The following is a 20968-nucleotide window of genomic DNA, read 5'->3' on the forward strand; positions in this document are numbered from 1 at the left end:
AAGGACCCATGCAGATGATACAAAACACACAAACACAGACACACACACACAGACCAAAACTTAGAGGGCACGCAGACTCTCCCGTGAACACATGACAGCATCTGCCCCTCACAGATACTTACAGCCCCCCCCACCATTCCCATCTCAGTGTTGTGTTTGTCAATGTGGAGAATTCACGCATCGCTCATGAGAATCACGAGTCACAAAGAAAAGACAGCAATGAAACATTAGAAAATAGATGGTGAAACATGTGAAATAAATTCATATACTCCAGAAACACACACCCGAACTGACAAAGAAGTCACACAAACAAAGAGTACACAAGTCATCTGAATGAATCCGATATTTATCCAAATAGTATTTAGAGTGAATAAATCCACTGCACTGTTGTTAGTGCAGCAAAGTCGCAGTGACTTAACGGCCACTTGCTGACCTGCAAACACGTTTCTCGTCTGTGAATCCAGTCCAGTCATTTCCAATCCGTCAGGAGGAAAAAGTTCATTCCCTCAGAAAGATCAGAGGCCGGAAAGGAGCGCTTGTGCTTTATTTATGAGCAGCTGAGAGGCCGCTGCAGGGCAACGCCATTAGCCATTAGCGCGGCGGCGCGGTTCGTTGGCGAATCCCCATAAACAGGGATTCAGCCAGGAACGGGGGGGGGAGAGGGGGGGGGGCAAAAGGTGAAGGAGGACGAGGGTGAGCGAGAGGGTCGGAGGAGGGAGGAAGAGGAAGGTCATGAGGCGGGTGAGGAGGGGAGGTGAGGGGGGGGGGGGGGGTATTCCAGTTTACAGGAGTCACAGGGGACTCATGCTGCCACTTAACACACACACACACACACACATTTACACTCCGACATCCCAAAAGATGTCGCTCTTTGTCTCAGCTTACACACACACACACACACACACACACAGTGAGGGCGTCTTGAAATATTTCTGAAGTTGTTTAAAGATCAGTTTTTAGGGATGAATTTCTCGGGTGACACGTTCTTCCTTTGCACGATGACGGCGAGGGAAGAAGGCGTCAGGTCATCCATCAAACCAAAGGTCATGATTTGGTTTTGTTTTTTTGTAAATCACCTCCGGGGGGGAAAAGAAACATCAAATACAGCCGCAAAATTCTCAGCAGCGTCCGTGGGGATCAAAGGGGATAAAACAACCTTCAGCCATTTTCATTTAAAAATACAGGGAGCCGGCTTTGGTTTTATTAAAATCAAATCCAAAAACATTACAACCTCTCCACCCTCAACCGGGGACGCAAAGGTTGCAACATCGATGACGACAATGTCGCCAAGCCGTAGGGGGGGGGGGGGGGGCACCGACACTCCCTGAAGGGCCAATTAGCGCTCCGCTGCAGGAACATCGCTAAGCCGGGTCCCTCTGAACCAGAAGATTGTCACAATAATTAATAAGTCAGTCGCATCTGGGCGGCTTCAACACAACAACAACAAAAACACAACAACAAACAGAACAAGAAGAAGCGTCTGCAGGCTCCTCGATCGTTGGTGGTGCTCCTGATAGCAAAACAACAATCAGCTAAAATAAATTCAACTGTTAAAGAATCACAAATTAAAGTCCTCATAAACGGTGGTCGTTTCTACCGAGGTGGCCGCTCGCTAACAAAGTACACGGCGCGCGCCACGAATGAATGGAAACTCTGTCCTTTCCCTGCTGAGACTTTTCTGACCTCTTGACGGAGAAAACACAGGCCCGAATAACGACGCACCGCCGCACGCCAGCAGCCACCTTTGGAGCGATCTGTGGCTTCTCTTTCACTTCTCTTTCAGCACCTGGGCGCCTCCCTTTTCACTGTAAACTTATATATATATACTTCCTCAGTTGATTATTTTTAGCAGGCTGCAAGTAAAGCGGACTGAACCGCATGAGACATAACGCAGCGTTCAAACAGTCGCTTCTTCCACACTGAGAAAACTGGTTCGGCTGCGCTCAGCGGGGGGTCCGTGGTCCTCGGGGACGCCGCAAACCTCAAGGCAGCCTCCATTATCAATGCGTCTCCTCTTGTCTTCTTCTCTCCGTGCTTCAGATGGAGATTAATGTTAAAATATCCTCCTGCCCATAATCACTTCACAGCAGCCGTGTGTATTCTGGGCCGCTCAGGCTTGGGAAAGTGTCCCGTTGTGTGCAGCGTGAGATGAAACGAGTTGACGGTGAACATCTGGGAGTGACTCCATCCTCCCCCGGCTCACGGGAAATATTTACCATGTATATTCTTTCCCTGAATAGAAACTAGAAGTCATTAAGGTAAATGTCCATATTTCAATCCTTTGTTCATACACAACCTGCTGGTTCTACTGGAGCACTCGGGCAAAACATCGTCATATTTCCCTTGTTTCATGGCCGAGGCCTCTTAAAATGTTCAAAGTGAAATGGAAGTGACAAAACAGTTGCAGCTTCGGCTTAAGGAAACAAGTGCAGATGCAAGACATTTGTTTTCAGAATGTTGTGGGTGGTTTTGTGCTTTTAAATCCTGAGTCTGTGATTAACCTTGAAGGGGGCAGAAAGCTTGTTCATCAGCAGCATTTATCCCTTTTTCTACTTTGTACAGAAAAGAAGAAAGTGGCAGTTAAACAGCGTAAGTGGACAATAACACGTTCCGTCTGTCTTTCTTCTCTCATAGGTTGTCCAATTGAAGAGCTTCCTCTTGAGGCCCCCTGCTGACTGATAAGAAGCCCGAATCACTCACAGCTTCATGAGCGTGTGCACATAACCTCCGCTCCCCTGTGTGTGTTTGTGCGTGTGTGTGTGTGTGTGTGTGTGTGTGTGCGTGCGTGTGTGTGTGTGTGTGCGTGCGTGTGTGTGTGTGTGTGGCACCATGCTGTGGACAGTGATACTAGCGCTGCTGGTGCTTCTGCTGCTGCAGACTCAGCTGTCTGTGTGCTTAAGGGAATTACGCAGCGGGGCTTCCAGCTCCTCTTCGTCATCCTCCTCCTCCTCCTCTTACAATGCCACCCAGCTGCGGCTGCCCGGAGCGATTATTATTGGCGTGCGGAAAGGCGGCACCAGAGCGCTGCTGGAGATGCTCAACCTGCACCCGGACGTGGAAGTGGCCAAGGCCGAGGTAAAAAGACCGACCAGGCCGAGAACGATAGAAGGTGGAGCAGATACGGTTACACAAATGCCTTATTTGCATATTTAAAATAAATACATTGCAAATAAACCTTTATCAAGCGAGGGGTATTAGAGAGGGGTTTGATCATGTATCATTCACATCCTGATTTATTCAACATTTCATTCCTAAAATTGATTAAGAAAATTTAGATAAAAACAGAAATCCCAAATTCCCTCTGGGAAAACATTTGATATGTCAACAAAAAAAAGAGAGACATTGAAGATGTTAGCGCGTGATTGATAATACAATGCATTATTTGAATCTTTAAATATACAAACGATGATTCATGAGGATAAATGTGGGCCGTCTCTCATTGAAGATTCCCCCTCATCCCCTCATCCATCCGCTCTCCTCATCTTCACCACCTCAACCTTCTGTCCCTCCGTCAGGTGCACTACTTCAACGTGGAGGAGCACTTCCTCCGAGGCCTGGCCTGGTACCGGGCCCAGATGCCCCTCACCCTCCCCGGCCAGCTGACGGTGGAGAAGACCCCCGGCTACTTCGCCTCCCCTCAGGTCCCCGCGCGGGTCTGGGACATGAACCCGGCCGTGCGCCTGCTCCTCATCGTCCGGGACCCGGCGGAGAGGCTGGTGTCCGACTACACCCAGGTCCTCCACAACCGCCTGACCCGCCACAAGCCCTACCAGCCGCTGGACGAGCTCCTGATCAAGGAGGGCCACGTGGACCCCGGCTACAAGGCGCTGCAGCGGAGCCTCTACCACCAGCACCTGGCCCGCTGGCTGGAGGTCTTCCCCCGGGAGCAGATCCACGTGGTGGACGGCGACGCGCTCATCCGGGATCCCTTCCCCGAGCTGAGGAAGGCCGAGCGGTTCCTGGACCTCGAGCCCAGGATAAGCCCGGAGAACTTCTACTACAACACCACCAAGGGCTTCTACTGCCTCCTGTCCGCCGGGCACGACAAGTGCCTGGACGAGTCCAAGGGGCGGCCGCACGCGCCGCTCGCCCGCCGCGCCTTCAGGAAGCTCTGCCGCTACTTCAGAGGGCCCAACATGCTGTTCTTTGAGATGGTCGGGAGGTCCTTCTCCTGGTGCTGAGCCGGCGACGGCGGAGGGGGACACATTCCCCCGAAAACAAGAGAGGACGCTGTGGTTTGTGGATGAGTTTAGAGGTTGTTTTTGTCATTAGCGTCTCTCGTTGTTGATACCGACATCACGTACTCGGGTGTAAATGTGGACACAACCGAAAAGCAGCACATACGGTTTGTGTGTCTGTGTGTGTGGGGGGGGGGACCCGACACAAACCTCTGCTGATGCCTCCTCGGTGGGATGGACTCGGGGGCTACGAAGGCCCAGAGCGGGGGGAGACGCCAGGGGCCTCTGAGTGACCATTTGTGTGGCGTTAAGAGAAGAAGATGTAGAAAAAGTGGTGAAAAGAATTCGTTTGTTGCACTAAACGCTCTGATCGCATAAAAATAAACACCAATGGAGGTTTGATGTGGACGATTTTCTAAACTGTTTGATTCCATCTGAACATTTGTAACATGTTTGTGTTTGCTAGCAGAAACATTTTAGTTGAGCCATTCTGTTTCTTCATTCTTTGACTTTTAGTGACTTTAAGATATCTTATTTTTTTACTTCTTTTGAAAGAAGCCACCTTGAAGGCTTGTTTTCTGTTTTCACTTTCAAGGCCAATGTGGTACGGTGTGTGTTTTTATCTTTTATCTTTATTTTTTATAAAGACGTCCTTCTAATAAATGTGTTCAGTCCAACGATGTCCCGTTTGGTACCAGACCGCAGTGAAGCCAGCTGCAAGGTGTTAAAGGGTTTAAAAACATCGAACATAAAGACTCTTTGAAGATGTTCGCTGTCAGGGACGATCCAACGCGTTCTTTGCGTCGACGATCAAAGGCTCCCGCGTCTGTTTTTTCATCGTTGTGTTATTCCTGTCAGGTCGTTGCCTCCAGTTCCACCACCGTCTTTGTCCGAAGCCCTGAATGGATGTCTTCAGTCGATTCGGTTCACCTGGAACCGAGTCAGACCGACACGTCGTGACGTGGGAGCCGATCGGTTTGGACTGTGGGATTGGAGGATGGGCGCAGACTTCACCAGCGGGAACAAATCTGACGGCCACATCCGGTTCAGAAAGAGGGAAGAAGATGAAGCTTGAGTGCTTTGAACTACATTCTTTCTTAATGGCCATTTTTGTTCGGTTCATAAAATGGTTAATACGGTGTCCTGAAGCGCAAGGTGACGTTTTCAGATGTGTGGTTTTGTCTGACCTAAAGTCCAAAATCCAGAAGTTTTCAGTCCAATATTCAATGAAATTCTTACAATTTTTGAGGATATTTGAGGATTATTGAGGACAATAATCTTGAATCTAATCTAATCTGGGATAATTTAATCAATTATCACAGTCAAACTGAGCTTAACATCCAACACGGAGAAAGAGTTTGCAGTACGGGGTGTTTCTTAGATTTGTCATTTTAGTGCTGAACGTTGTGCAGGAGACGTCTTTCTCCATCCTTTGGTCAAACTTGTTTACAACGACTTACCTAGAAACGACTCCTTCCAGCGGTTCCTCTCCGCTGCAGAAGAGAATGTGATGGATGACCTCTGGCTGACCCCCCCCCCCGGTCCCCGCGCCCCCCTCCCTCCAGAGACAGAGAGAGAGAGTAAGAATAAACAGGAGCTTCTGCCCCTTTGAAGATGTGAGGAAGCTGCGTCTTTCATGTGCTCCCTGCTGAGGCCGGCGCTCATGAGGACGACGCTTCTCGCGTCACATCCGATCAGATAAATCTTTACGGCATGTAAAGGGGGAGGAGGGGGGAGGAGGTGTGGGGGGGAGTTTCCAGACGCTTCATAACCAACTTTGTCTCGTGGAGTTTCTTTGCATCCACCTGCAGGTCAACAGGTCCTGTTGCTCCTATTTGATGTATTCCGGTGTTTCTGTCGCACCTCCTTGCAGCATACATAATAAAACCCAAATACCACTTATTAATGTACTCACGCTTTTAAAATGTATGTGTTTGGTGTATTTGCTGTATAGCTGAATACTTCTGTATTACTACAGTAATTCCGGCAACGGAAGGTCTTTGTGAATGCAGGTGGCTCCCCCTGCAGGACAAATAATGAAGTGGCAGGACAGTAAAGCTTACTCATAAACATTTAATTAAATACTCCACTTCTCTAACTGGATTAATCCCTGAAATATATCGATGTAAATATCTAAATAACAATGTAGTTTTCATTAATTTCATTACATTAACAAGCTTTTCATATTCAAGACTGCAAAATAATTCCAGTAGTTGTTTAAAGCCACGGACGACAGAACGGGTATTTATTCAAAGATAAAATAGTTAATTCCTCTGCTCAATGGACTTCTTTCCTTGAAACGGGCAATGACTCAGTCGGGACATTTCAGTTGGTGCATACATTTAGGTGGTGTGAACACATTATTAAGCACAGGTATGATCAACCAATCTCCAAATATTACCGTACCAACTATATAGTTGTGATAATGACAATAACACTGAGGAAAAAACAACCACGCAGGATCAGTGTCACTTGATCACAGGAAATACTGGACCAGAGGTTGGAATCTCTTTATAACAACTTCTCCTTTTGAGTTTAAACAAAAAACTGTTAATACATCACTGTCCATGTGCAGTTCAAAATATTACAGTAAGTCAATGGGAGGGGAAGCACCCTCTCGCATTTAGCAGTTGTTTCCCAATTTGCCAGCCCCCCAAACACTTGTAACTTTAAGAAAATAACCACAATACAAGTTTGTTTTTATATAAAAACGGTTTTAACAATTCTTTTTTCAGTATAAAACATTACAGAGTCCCAGGCCAATCAAACAAATTCACTTGAACAAAGTCATTTGAAATAATCATTAAATCCCCAGTCAAACGTTCTACGATAACATACAAAGGGGGGTTTTGTCGTTAAGGGGTTTTTTTTAACTTTATTTTCTAGTAATGGGAAAATATTACAACACAAATCCTAACAATCACTCTTTTCTTGCTATAATAATAATAAAAAAGAACACATGTGAACTCCTGGTCCTATCAAAGCCTAAGCCCTGAAACGTATGGTCAACATGGCATCTATGCAGTCTTCTGCTGGCCCTTCTTTCCAATGAGGGATTTGTGGATGTGGGGAATGACACCTGGAAACAAACAAAAAAAACATTGGTAGGATTAAATGGTTCAGATGAGTGTATGAGGCATAGAACAATTATAATGCACGTCTCTGTTGACTCACCTCCTCCAGCAATTGTCGCCTTGATAAGGGAGTCCAACTCCTCGTCACCGCGGATGGCCAGCTGCAAATGGCGAGGAGTGATACGCTTCACCTTCAAGTCTTTGGAGGCATTGCCCGCCAACTCTAATACCTGAGAACGTGAAAATGAACAGACGGGCATTAACGCAAACCGATCCCCCCCCCACACACAGAAACACCACATGGTGTGACTTCCAGCGCCAATGTCAATAACAAATGCACACAAAATGTTCGGGGGGCGGCTTACTTCAGCGGTGAGGTATTCAAGGATGGCTGCGCTGTACACAGCTGCCGTGGCTCCTACGCGACCGTGGCTGGTCGTGCGAGTCTTCAAGTGCCTGTGGATACGACCCACTGGGAACTGGCAGGAAACAGACATTAATAAACGGGGTTTGAACACAACAGACGGGGGACAAACGGTGCGTGTGAGGACAACATGGGCAGCTAGGCCACAGGCATTTATAAGAGGAGAGAATTTACCTGCAGCCCAGCCCTCTGGGAGCGAGACACGGCCTTCGCCTTGGCTTTGCCACTGTCTTTTCCTGCTTTGCCACCAGCCTGTGGGGGGATTTTGAGCAAACAATAGGAATCAAGAGTGGGAAGTGAGACTAGCAAACGGACACAAGCATGAGGAGGTGAGGTTTGAATTTCTGGAAATACGTCGTGCACCAGAAAAGAAAACCACATAGCACAACCGCTCACATATTCAAATAAGTGCACACGGTTGAGGCTTCATAATACGTTAAATGTGCGCACGAAGTGGTAAAACAAAGACGCTTCGAAGGGGAAACGTTACGGACGCCCGGTTGGACTGGTCCCACTTTCCCGCCAACCGCAACCCGACACAGCAGATCAGAGGCGGTTAACGAACACGGGCACCGGGTACTAAAAGGCAGTAAACCCAAACTTTACACCTACAACCGTGTTTTTAAAAAAAAAAAAGGCTGATACGATTCAACAGAGTTGATTTATGACGAAATGGCGAGAAGCGGCATGCGGGAAGGTCGCCGCGAAACGCACAACAGAATGTCGCGTCGGGACATTTATCGTTAACTTTTCGTCTGTTCGTTCCAACGGTTAAAAAGTCCCCGTGGCGGACTCGCGCGCACGCACGCACACAAGTCGCACGCACGGGTCGAGTTCACTCTGGCAGTTTAAACGGGCGACTACAACACCGCCGACGTTAACCGATCCGCCGGGCTACCGGACGGGGGTTAGCTAAGCGTAGCATGCTAATCCGCCGTTGAGAGCGGCTACGCCGAATGCAGAACAATAAAAGTATTAATCAGAGTTTAGGCGTTTAATAAACCCCAAGCTTAACAGGAACCATCTGCCCCACAGCGATTAGTGTTGCATTTAACGGGGAAACGGTCCCGAACTCTGTGCTGTTGCGCGAACGGCAATGCTAACGTATTAGCTGACAGTTAGCTCTTTATCAAGCTTTTTTTTTAACCACACATTCTGGTCGAATTTCCTCAGTTCGGATGTAAAACAGCACTTTCCGCCGTGTCTCGTTAATTGCGGTACAGGTGTACCGTGGTGCCCGCAGAAATTCTTTACCTACCATTTTCCGTCGCGTTATTTGATTGTAGAACCGAGCAGATAGCACACAATTTCGGCTCCCGAAAGCAAAGAAACAATAAACCCTTTGGCAAATCTTTTGCATGCAACCCCTCGTGGGAGACTGGAGGGCCAATCAGATTGGGTTTTGCTCCTTCAAATTTCTCTTGTGACCAATCGCCTGGCGGCTTGTAGAGCATCCGCCCATCCCCCACCCCGGGATCATCGTGCCTGCTTTTGCACACGGAACCAATAAGTAGGCGGGACAGAATGAGGAGAGTGTCCTTCCAGGGGCATCCGTCCCAAAGATGTACAAAATACATAGTCTGAAGGCCGCAAATGGACGAACTCTTCTTTTAATTCAATGACACTCATAACGTTTTCAAATATACATTGTTTTATACTACCCGCTTCATAGAACTGATTTTGCCATCGACCAACGAACATATCGTTATTGTTGATGTAGATACACGTTGTACATGAGTTTAATACCAACGTAAAGCGCTATTATGAAGTGCAAGTACAGTATGTACGTGAAAGTCATCCAGGAGGAGGTCGCGTCACGTTGACAGACAGGATGGTGGGCGAATGGACGCGCGAACCTCCAAGCTGATTGATGTGACTGACAGCTGTAGTGGCCAATCGGAGCCCGCGCAGCCGTCCGTCCGGTATCCACAGCGAGCTCGGCAGGCGAAGGGGGGGGGGGCTGTTGTGGTGGGGGTCAAAGATACGCAGAGAAACGGGCTGCTGGTGGCGAAGATGGCGGATGGGGACAGTGGCAGCGAGCGCGGCGGAGGCAGCAGCGGCGGCGGCGGCGGCGGCGGAGGGGGCGGCGGAGGCGGCGGATTCCAGCATTACCAGCGGGACGCGGAGACCCAGGAGCTGGCGTCGAAGCGGCTGGACATTCAGAACAAACGCTTCTACCTCGACGTGAAGCAGAACGCCAAAGGCCGGTTCATCAAAATCGCCGAGGTCGGGGCCGGCGGCTCGAAGAGCCGGCTGACCCTCTCCATGTCCGTCGCGGCAGAGTTCCGCGACTACCTCGGGGATTTCATAGAGCACTACGCCCAGCTCGGGCCTAGCACCCCGGAGCAGATCGCCCAATCGTCCGGCGGGGATGACACCGGGCCTAGGCGGGCCTTGAAGAGCGAGTTCCTGGTGCGCGAGAACCGAAAATACTACCTCGACCTGAAGGAGAACCAGCGGGGCCGCTTCCTCCGCATCAGGCAGACCGTTAACCGAGGCCCCGGCTTCGGTGTCGGAGCGGGCGGCATCCCGGGGTCTGGCCTGCAGGCCGGGCAAACCATCGCGCTGCCGGCCCAGGGCTTGATAGAGTTCCGCGACGCCCTGGCCAAGTTGATAGACGACTACGGGGGAGACGAGGAGGAGCTGGCCGGCGGCGGAGGGCCCGGCGGGTACAGCGAGCTGCCGGAGGGCACCTCGATCATGGTGGACTCGAAGCGGTTCTTCTTCGACGTCGGGTCCAACAAGTACGGAGTTTTCTTACGGGTGAGCGAGGTGAAGCCCAGTTACAGGAACTCTATAACCATCCCCTTCAAGGCCTGGGGCAAGTTCGGGGGGGCGTTCAGCCGCTACGCCGAGGAAATGAAAGAGATCCAGGAGAGGCACCGGGATAAGATGTACGAGAGGAGAGCCGGCGAGGAGTCGGAGGGGGACGACGTGGACGACGATTGACGGCCGGGGGAGGCGGAGAGAGGGATGCCGACCCACCCGATGCGAAGCCTGGCGATAACCTGAGAGAGAGGAACGACTATTCTGTGCATGACGAATCGAACTTTAAAATGCTAGAACAACGGAGGCAAATTGAAGAAAAAAAAAAATGCAAAGAAATATATACGTATATATGACTGAGAAAACGCTGTCTATACAAGAGAATCCTGTCCTAAAGTTTAGGTGGATGTTTTAGCTAAATGAGTGCGGACTGCAGTAGTCAGCTCCCATATGAGGCCCCCCAATGATAAATAAATCTATATATATATATATATATATATATATATATATATAAACTAAATAGACCTACATCTATATAGAAGTATATACTTTGATTTTCTATCTGATAACCTCACATGTATAGTTCGCCCAGCCAATTAAGTTTGACAGCGCTCAAGGTACCCCAATAGTTTACCGGACCCACTTCCTGGGTGACATCCGTAGGTAGGAGGTCACCTGGTGGAGCTCACCTGGTGCTGACCCGCTGTCTGCTCGACGTGTGGGCTGTGTGTGTGTGTGTGTGTTTTAGTCTAAACTGAGGTGTACGGAGCAGCTTTCCCGGGGAGAACCCCCATCCCCTCCCCGCCGAGCCGCCGTCTCATCTATTGGGCTCCTCCGACATTCACTCGGCCCAGGCGAGGTCGCCGTACGGTTACCTGTTACAAGCACACGGCTCTTTCGGAGCCTTAATGACCTCTGCCCCCTCCCCCGTTGCCCCCTCCCTCCGGTGCTAGCCTCCTGCTCCGACAGATGAAACGTGGCGCGTTCAGTCTCTGTATTTGGCGGTATAGTCGGCGCTACCGGCGCCTGCACATCACCCTCAGGAGGTTCCGGGTGCAGACGTGGTTGGCCACGTTTGACCCCTGTGACCTCTTGGTCATCCGGGTCGCGGTGAGCTAAGGGCCTCTGGCAGTGGTCATGATTTTTCAAGCAAAAGCTCAATAACTAAGGTGCGCCATTTGGATCCTTTTCAACCTTGAACTCGGACCATCGATGACTGAAGGATATTCAGTCTGATTGTAAGAAAAAATTGGTCCTCTTGAAAAACAAATCAACTGTGGGGTGCTGAAGAAAAACATATATATATACTGGAAGAGATTTACCTTTCCTAAAAGGTCAAGTATAGATTATTTTTCAAAAGAGATATATTGAAATATGTGTCCGAAACGTGAGACATTTATCAGATAACGCTGCCTAAAGTGGCTTATTTAAAACACTAAACTTGGATGCAACTGTCCAGGGTGATATTTCCTACCTGCTTTTTTTCCTAAAGTTTCTTTTATTCCTTAGAGGAAATTAAGACGAGTACAAATTGATAACAAAGTATGTTATAGCAATTTCTATAGACTTCATTGAAGCAGTCTGTCGTTAACACTCCAGTTCACTTTACAGCGTCGAGTTGCCCCCTCGCTTCAGTCCACCACGTTTTACTCACACGGCTTTCCGTCGGTTGCCATACGACACGAACATAAACACCTGCAATCATCCACGTTTTGTCTTTAGCGCTCCTTTTAAAAAAAAAAAAAAAAGAAAAGATATACTTTTTATTGTTTTGCATGCGTGCTCTTACGCGGAGCTGCCTTGTGTTTTTCTTTTGCGTATTCTGTGTGCTGTACGATGGTATTTATCCTTTTTTTTTTTTTTTTTAAAGCGGTTTCAAGTTTTATTTCTTGCGATGTCGAGACGTTAACGTTTACTTCCCAGCCCGATAACACACATTAAAAAAAAAAGCCAGAAAGTTCCCAAACTCTGGGAACACGTCACTGTCATTGTCCCGCTTCCTGCGGTGGGTAAACCTCTCGCTGAACTTTGCCCACTTCAACGCAGCAGATTAACGCCATATGAAAAAAACAAACATGGGAGCAATAGTTCTTTTTTTCCTTCTTTTATATTCATATAAATATACTATATATAATACTACACATGAGATTGAACTACATCCTTCTTCCTGTACTGTGTTACGTGAAATGGCAGCTGTTTCAGTCATGTGTGTTCTGCTGTAATATTCTACCAAGTTCCTTTCGACGAGAAATAAAAAAGGTTTTTGCTCAGGAGAGGTGTGGTCTTTTTGTCACTTTACAGCCAGCTGTTTCTCAACTAATTGACACATTGAAGAGAAACAAAAGGTTTCAAAGAGATAACTCTTTTATTAAGAAACTGTCCTAAACACATTTTATTCACAATCAGAATGGAAGTAAAATCCAGCCGATATTTTGTGTGCTGTCCACCGCTGGCATGTAAAAACAGAAAAGTAGTCCCATTCAAGTCCTTTGAGTAGAAGCTTTGTTCATGAAACCGGTACAAGATCACGAGTGATTTAGTGTTTCCTTTCAGACTTTGACACGACTTGTTGCACAGACAGTTTACGCAGGCACATTGTTTTCAGTGCTTTTCACGCCACTGACTCTAAAAGCAGAGTGTGTGTGTCAAAGAGAACAAAGACGTCTGCCTGAAACAGGGAACGTCAAACGCGTCCTGCATTATATAATATTGACATCTTGACCTTCCCTCATAATGGGTGCTTAACTTTTGTAACTTTAAGTATATATACATCAAATAAATGATATAAGAACACTTCCTCAAGCCACATGAAGCGCGTGAGGCTGCACCCGGCCCACAGCAGCGGCTCTTTCTGTGGAAGCGACTAGGGGTCGCTGTAACCTTGGGGGTTGGACGGGACGCACTCGGCTGCGTGGAGGCCTGCGGGGTGCAGGTCAGGTCAAAGGTTGATCGTCGGGGGAACCGGAAGTCACCCGGCGCGCTGCACTCAAAAAAAACAGGAAGGGTGGTTCCAAGGAAAGACTCGAGAGGTCCTACATTTCATTGCAAAAGCATTCACCCGACACGTCGGGCTGCATTTTTTTGAATGTGCACATCTTCACATTGAAATCCAACCTACGGGAATTCAAAGTGTATGTATGGTGTTGAATAAAATTAGCTGACATGTGGTTTGTCCCTGCTAGCGACCCGACAACTGCATCAGCTTTGGATTCTAAAGCAACAGCTGTCCTCTTGGCAACATCTGCATCAGAGGTGTTCTTCTGTTCATCCAACGGGAAAATATCTGTGCATTGCAACTACATCGTGGGTTATTTGCTTCATAATAATGTAAACTTTAATGAGGGCGAGGGAATGAGGGCAGCAGGGGGCGGCTTGATCCCATTCCAGGTTCAATTATTCCGCATAATAATGCTAATTTACACTGCTCAGCTCCACGGGTGTATCTCCTCCTCGGGGTCAACTGCTGGTGATGCAGCTTGTTACTTCCCACTTACATAGAGACACATGACAGCTGAGGGAAATGCGGATCTGGTGAAACACTGGCCATTGTGCAAATGGAATCCCATCGGACACCAAGAGGCGGTTTCACAATTCAGCATTCCACAGCCGGCGCCAAAATGTGCATGCCGGGGAATTTGTCCAAACCGATTTAAAAAACATCTTGGTCGTGAACCTCGAGCGGCGGCCACCAGCAACAGGCCAAAGGCCGACGTGCCGGTCGAGCTGGGTAGAAACGGACCCCTGATCCAACACCTCATCGGACGCCAAATCCTCTGTTTATCCGCCTTGCGGTACTTCAACGCCGGTGCAGGATCCAAGTGTGCAGGACACCCGAGATGAACACATTCGCACAGTTCACAGTCTATTCTTTTCATTAATCCAGTCCTTTAAAACTCTGAAAGGAGGGAGAATCATTCGCAGCTCAGCCTTCACTTCGGCGTCGTCGGCGCTTTCAGTCAAACACACACAAGATGCATCGTGACCTGCCGCTTGACCTGCAGAGGGTTTTGCAGAATCATTGTTCGTCATCAACTTCCAAATAGGTTCCGCACAAGCTGATGCAATGCAAGGGTGGAAAGGGACCCACGCCGCAGAAAGTTAACGCACAACAAGCCTTTCTGAGATGCGTTACGTGATTCAGTGAGCGCTTGTTTGTGTGTTGATGCACGTAAGCATCGAGAGGAGTGATGAGTAGGGCTGGGCCGGGTTGGGGTTCGCGTAACACTCACTCATCATGTCCCGGCGGGGGCCGTCACGCTGGCAAACAGAGCAAAAAGACAAGAACAGATTAGGTTGAAGACGGCAAAGCTGAGGCCTGGAGAAGTGTTATGCCTGACTATAACACTCCACCGGTCACTCCCCCTCATACTGCACATGCCACTTTAACTGCAATTCATCACTTTGTCACTTGTCACTTTGTCTCTTGTCTGTTACTTGTTCGTTAGTGCACTTTATGCTTAATATTTTTCTTTTTAACTTTTTAATATTTAATTTTTTTTAACTTTATTCCCTTGTTTTATACTAACCCATAGCCTTATTCTACTAACCCATTGCATTAGCATTTCATTCCACTTTATTTTATTACTTGTGCACTGTTGTCTTGTCTGTCTACTGTCGCGCACTAATCGCCAAGACAAATTCCTTGTATGTTTGACATATTTTGGCTAATAAATGTTTCCTGATTCCTGATTCCTGGTCTGGGGAGGAGGCAGGAGAGGAAAGTGTGAGGTAATCGAGGAGGAGATCTGGACCGCCGAGGGGGTGTTTGTCGGGAAGACGAGGGGGTCGTAAACCACGTTTACTACGCCGGTGGTTTTAATCGTCAACGCCGGCTGGGAAAGAAAGATCAGGACTGAACAGCTGGGATCAAAAGACACACATGCAAAGGAGATCATGTACCGTCCCCGATAATCACACTGCGATCGTACGTGACGCATCTATTCACCAAGCTGGGAATATGTCCTCCTCCGCGTCATCAAAACAATAATCATCCTCGTTTACTGTACGCGACTTACATTCTGCAAGCACACTACCATCTTATAATTCCGCCGCAGAGGCAATACCACGTCTACGCCACATGTGAGCAGCACAGATCAGCGCAGCAGCGTCCCGGCACCCGTCCAGCTCCGCCTGCAAGACGGAGAGCGGCTGCTGATGTGAGGCCTCTGAGGGCCCCGGGGCGCATATGGCGGCAACGGCGAGCCGTCAAGAAAGAACTCCCTCGTTTCGCAAAGAACATTTAAGGCTGTCTGCAAAGTGTTAAGCAAGCCTTTGTTTTCCACTCAAATGTCGGTCTGAGGAGCTTCCTTTTTTTTTATTGTGGTTAAAACAACTTGGTGAGGAAGGACTCGTGGTCACGCTTTAATAAAAAAGACTTCTGGCGGGAAACATGAAACAAACATCTGTCTCCCGCTAATTAAGTCGCGCTTGCTCCTCGTAAACCTCTCAGAGAGCTGGAGGACTGACCCCCAACGCTGCAGTGATCCATGAAATGTGATTTTCATTGCGAAAACGCTCATTGTGAGCGTGTTAGCATTTAGCTCGGGGCAGTATAAGCTGTTTAGGATGTGCACGTTCAGATTGAAGCGGGTTAAACTGCAGTCATCGGCAACTGAGTTGGATTAGTTTGCCGCTAAAGCTTTCAGGGACTTTCAAGGACATTTCTGGCAGCTACAAGACTTCGGCCTTGATTGACGCTTAAAAGCATGCATCGTTTCTTAGTGAGCGCAGGGATATCACTTTTTTTTTTAAAAAGGTGCACAGTCTACATTACGAAGAGATGAGATGGCAGTGCGGCAGCATGAATTGAACTTTGACCAAATATTGTGTCCAAAGTCTGTATTTTCAGCAAAAGCCCTGTGTGCAGTTCACTACATTCCCCGAGAGCAGTACTTCTTAACGCCCAGCGCTGAGCAAATGAATGCAAGAGAACGGATATTACAAGTCAACGCTCCAACATCTTTGTTGTGGTGATGTAACATCCAGTTATCGATTGATGTGACTCAAATCCGACTGAGATGAATTTCTCACTACCTTTTACAACCCTTGTCCTAATCTTTATCCAGCTTCTACTCGTCCCTCCGGCGCATAACGCCCTTCATTCAAAATCCAGAAATGCTGTAAATGTTTGCCTACCTCCTTTGAAACACACACACACACACACACACACACACACACACACCAGCAGCCATGCCCTCTAGGAATGTTTAATATGCTGTAAACAAACTGTGGGGCCTCCAGATGAAGTAAGAGGACACTGTCCTTCACTCGTACTGCCCCTCAGAAGAAAACACTTTCATGACAATCTCCAGCAGCAGATGTAAAACATCTGGTTCCTCATCTGTCAACCGCTGCCCGATGTTGGACAGCTTGTATGCAGTGGGGGGGAGGGCAGACGTATCCTCAGCTGTCCTTCACTTGGGCCGAGTCGCTGCCGTCTCACCAGCCGAGTCAAAGAACCCATCAATCAAATCAGTTATCTTGTGTTCTGGCCATGACAGGAATGTCTTTTATTTCCTGTTTCATGTTAGGCTTCGGCTAATGCTAGCATGAAATGTGACATTTACTGTGGTTGTATTGTACGTTTTGAGAATCACCTCGGATAGAGCGGTGCAGGAAGGAGTTCTAAAACTCCGGTCTGAGTTTGCTAAATGCCCGAAATAAGTTCTGTGGTTAAAACCTGTTTTCAAAAGGCAGATTTTTATCCGTGGGGTATTTTCACCGTGTAGAACAAATACAAACATCAGTCAAGTCGCTTTGCAGATTGAAATAAATAAAATGGCTTGTTAATTACAAAAGAGGATCCCATCTGAACATGGGGGGCCTCTGCGTCCCCCGTCCTGTTTCCGTTCCAACGTTTCGTTTGTGTGATTTCCATCTAAGGAATTTGATTTCGGTGTCAAACTAATGCAGCGAGGGCGAGGCAACCAGCTGCAGGAGGCGTTGAGGTGTGGCGCTCTGGCATTCACACACGCCACCGTGTAGAACTGGATCATTCTGAGGGAGGAATAGACATTTAATAACTATGAATGCATGAGTGTCACATCCCATGTTTAATAAAACACTCCCTGTTCTTCCCATCATAGCGTGTTCGATCACCACAATCTAATCAGTTCCCACCCAACACGACGCCTTTAAAACTTTGGATTGTGTTGTCACTGATTTACTTTTAGCTCTGTCATAACATCACGCCCGGGACGGTTTCCTGTTCAACGTTTTTACTGTGAAGCGCAACATAACCTTTCAAGTAAATCTGTATCTATAATCTGTAAACGTCACTCAAACTCTACATGAACCCCCTCCCAAAAAAAATAAACATCATGAATCACGACGGATGCAACGTGTTCTTGGAGGCAAACAAAGGCAAAAGGTGTTGAGAAATGTCTTCCGACGCCTTTGTTCAACACGCAGTAAAAATGCTGCCAAATAGCCGGGCGGATGCGTTTGTTGTTTGATGAGGTGCAACTGAAACAGTGCTGTCACCTCTTCAAAGACTAAACGACAAAACCTCCTGAGGATGAGTGGGAGGAGAGTGAGAGTGACTCCGGTGATGCAACCTTTCACTTCCTAATGCAGTTATTTTAGATGGAGATTTATCCTTATTTTCCAATTCCAGTTCCAACAGGACTGAGATGCTACAAATATATGATGAATATATTATATTATTTAATAGGATATATTATATCAATCTAACCAGAGGTATGTAAAGGAATTAAAATCGTCAAAAACAGGACATTTAATGTTTGCAAACAGGGGACAGAGTTGACACACATACAAGTCATGCAACGTCTTCTTTTCAACGCCCCTTTCAACGTCGTCTTCAACGCCCCCACATATATACTGAGTAAGGTATGACAAACAGGACGGATCGTCATGTTCTTTATCCTGAGACATCTGATCACCATGAGACCTCGAGCGGCCTTCTGGACATCAGACACACACGTCACAGTAAAATTGGTTCAAGATTACGGTAACATACAGTAATCCATTTTACGGTAACATAGCGTAAAACCCATTTTTACGGTATTATACCGTAAAATAACGGTAAATTCCTGGCGTCCTTGCTGCCAGTAAAATACCGTTTGTCAGGGATGCGGGTGGGAGGCAGGACTCAAACGCAGACTTTGCGGGAAACAAAAGGACTTTAATAGTCAAAAGGCCGAAAAACACAGGAACCAAGGGAAGAACAGCTGGCAGGAAACTAAGCACATCCACAACAAGAGACAATGACGCGACAAGTGACACAAGAGACACACGGCTTAAATACACAAGGGAGGTGCAGGTGATTGGACACAGGTGGAAACTATTAGACGATCACAGGGGATGACACGAGTGGCAGAAAACTACAAAATACAACAGGAAGTGAACCACACCGTGACACCGTTAAATTACAGTGACATTGCAGCTGACACGTCGTACACCTCAACATATTGTACAAACGATACAGACATTGTCAAGTCGCCTCCTACGTGAGGTGGAGACGGTTTTGGTGTGTTTGTGTGTCTGTGACGTCGGCGCCGAGGTGACAGCAGCGGCCAGCTGGTCACATCAACAACCCCCCCACATGGCGCTGCCTCTCCGGTCAGGGGAGGCATTAGAGGCCCTGACGCCTCGTCCCTGCCGGATTGTTAGTCTCGTTTGTGAGTGCAACTGCCAGCGCTGATCAGTGAGAGCGATTACACGTTACAGGCTGTTATTGGTACTTTCCAGGATCCTGTTTTTCACGTTTTTCCAACCCAGGCACCTGGTGGGTTGTGTTTTCCTGTGCACTCACTGGACCCAACAACCTGCACCTCACCTGGGATTCCGGAGCGCCATCACCACCCTGGTCCTTGTTTTCTCCGTATTTGCCCCCAAGAAAATACATCCTTTGTTGTTCACCTGACTCGATCTGCTTTTGGGTCTGTTCCGGCGGGGAACACCTGACAGACATGATCTTGTTTTGTCTAAAACCCTTTTCTTGACATGACATTATCAGGACTATCAGGAATCAGGAAACATTTAATTTGCCAAAATATGCCAAACATACAAGGAATTTGTCTTGGCGGTTAGTGCGCGACAGCAGACAGACAAGACAACAGTGCACAGGTAATAAAATAAAGTAGAATGAAATGCTATGCAAAAAGGAAACATTTAATTTGCCAAAATATGCCAAACATACAAGGAATTTGTCTTGGCGGTTAGTGCGCGACAGCAGACAGACAAGACAACAGTGCACAAGTAATAAAATAAAGTAGAATGAAATGCTATGCAATGGGTTAGTAGAATAAGGCTAAGGCTATGGGTTAGTATAAACAAGGGAATAAAGTAAAAAAATGTAAATATTAAAAAGAAAAATATTAAGCATAAAGTGCACTAACGAACAAGTAACAGACAAGTAACAAAGTGACAAGTGACAAAGTGATGAATTGCAGTTAAAGTGACCTGTGCAGTGTGAGGGGGAGTGACTGGTGGAGTGTTATAGTCAGTCAGTGGGGGACCGGCTCTGTTGATGAGCCCGACTGCCGACGGGAAGAAACTGTTGGTGTGGCGGGAGGTCTTAGTCCTGATGGACCTCAGCCTCCTGCCAGATGGAAGGGGCACAAACAGGTTTTGCCCGGGGTGAGAGGGGTCGGCCGCGATCTTTTTAGCTCGCTTCAGAGACCTGGAAGCGAACAGGTCCTCCAGGGACGGCAGATTGCAGCCGATCACCCTCTCTGCAGAGCGGATGACACGCTGAAGCCTGCCCTTGTCCTTGGCTGTGGCTGCAGCGTACCAGACGGTGATGGAGGAGCAGAGGATGGACTCCATGGTGGCCGTGTAGAAGTGCACCATCATCGTCTTTGGCAGGTTGAGTTTCTTCAGCTGCCTCAGGAAGAACAACCTCTGCTGAGCCTTCTTGGTGATGGAGCTGATGTTCAGCTCCCATTTGAGGTCCTGGGTGATGATGGAGCCCAGGAAACGGAAGGAATCCACAGTCGTGACGGGGGAGTTGCACAGGGTGATGGAGGAAGGTGGGGCTCCGTTCCTCCGGAAATCCACAACCATCTCCACTGTCTTTAGAGCGTTGAGCTCCAGGTTGTTCTGGCTGCACCACGACACCAGATGGTCAGACTCCCACCTGTAGGCGGACTCGTCCCCACCAGAGACTAGTCCAATGAGGGTGGTGTCATCCGCAAACTTCAGGAGCTTGACGGACTGGTGACTGGAGGTGCAGTTATTACAGTTGTATAAAATATAACTACTGATTAAAAGGAAAACATAAAAGAATGTTCATCAGCCTATGGCTGTGTGTTTGTGTTCGAGTTTGTTTGTACGGCCCTCTCCTCTCTCTCCTCCATCCGGACCCCATCCTGTCTTCTGAAGGTCTCCTCCCTGCTCCACTCATTTTGTCCCCCCACAGCCTCTGGTCCACGTGTCTATTTGTCTCAGGAATACACATAAGAACAAACAGGTTTTAGATACTTCAATATCATCATCTTCGTATTTAGTATTTTCTTTCTTTTGCTCTTTTTCCATTGCTCCTCTTGCTGCTGGTGTAAACTCAT

The 20968-nt window shown here is 47.8% G+C and overlaps 3 protein-coding genes across 6 annotated transcripts in view; 2 read left to right on the forward strand and 1 right to left on the reverse strand.

The window, feature by feature from the left end:
- Nucleotides 1-4855, forward strand: part of hs3st1l2 (heparan sulfate (glucosamine) 3-O-sulfotransferase 1-like 2) — a 14470-nt gene extending 9615 nt beyond the window's left edge. For all 3 annotated transcript variants that reach the window (XM_040195142.2, XM_040195141.2, XM_078086229.1), the window contains 2 exons: nucleotides 2635-3075; nucleotides 3516-4855. In XM_040195142.2, coding sequence (XP_040051076.2) covers nucleotides 2830-3075; nucleotides 3516-4181 — 912 coding nt within the window. In that variant the 5' untranslated portion in view covers nucleotides 2635-2829 and the 3' untranslated portion in view covers nucleotides 4182-4855. The remainder of the gene's footprint in view (nucleotides 1-2634; nucleotides 3076-3515) is intronic.
- Nucleotides 4856-6871: 2016 nt separating this feature from the next.
- On the reverse strand, nucleotides 6872-9074 carry LOC120830476 (histone H2A.V). 2 transcript variants are annotated; one of them, XM_040195143.2, is made up of 5 exons: nucleotides 8935-9074; nucleotides 7851-7928; nucleotides 7618-7731; nucleotides 7353-7482; nucleotides 6872-7257 (listed from the first exon to the last, which is right to left on the reverse strand). In XM_040195143.2, the coding sequence occupies exons 1-5, from the start codon at nucleotides 9034-9036 to the stop codon at nucleotides 7196-7198; spliced, it is 486 nt and encodes a 161-aa protein (XP_040051077.1). In that variant the 5' UTR covers nucleotides 9037-9074; the 3' UTR covers nucleotides 6872-7195. The 2 variants fall into 2 exon arrangements, with proteins under 2 accessions (XP_040051077.1, XP_077942356.1); XM_078086230.1 differs by having other exon boundaries at nucleotides 7353-7731.
- A 444-nt stretch (nucleotides 9075-9518) lies between these two features.
- On the forward strand, nucleotides 9519-12715 carry LOC120830473 (transcriptional regulator protein Pur-beta). Its single transcript, XM_040195140.2, has one exon. It carries the CDS (start codon nucleotides 9519-9521, stop codon nucleotides 10623-10625), a length of 1107 nt encoding a protein of 368 aa, XP_040051074.2. The 3' UTR covers nucleotides 10626-12715.
- The last annotated feature ends 8253 nt before the right edge of the window (nucleotides 12716-20968 follow it).

This window comes from Gasterosteus aculeatus, chromosome 13 (assembly GCF_964276395.1).
Source record: "Gasterosteus aculeatus chromosome 13, fGasAcu3.hap1.1, whole genome shotgun sequence".
Taxonomy (NCBI): Eukaryota; Metazoa; Chordata; class Actinopteri; order Perciformes; family Gasterosteidae; genus Gasterosteus; species Gasterosteus aculeatus.

Coding starts and splice junctions, on each gene's coding strand:
- LOC120830476 (XM_078086230.1), bottom strand. CDS start 9,036: ATGCAAAAGATTTGCCAAAGGGTTTATTGTTTCTTTGCTTTCGGGAGC. Junction 7,929..8,934: donor AAATAACGCGACGGAAAATG/GTAGGTAAAGAA, acceptor ATCCCCCCACAG/GCTGGTGGCAAAGCAGGAAA. Junction 7,732..7,850: donor CCCAGAGGGCTGGGCTGCAG/GTAAATTCTCTC, acceptor GTTTCCTGCCAG/TTCCCAGTGGGTCGTATCCA.
- LOC120830473 (XM_040195140.2), top strand. CDS start 9,519: ATGGACGCGCGAACCTCCAAGCTGATTGATGTGACTGACAGCTGTAGT.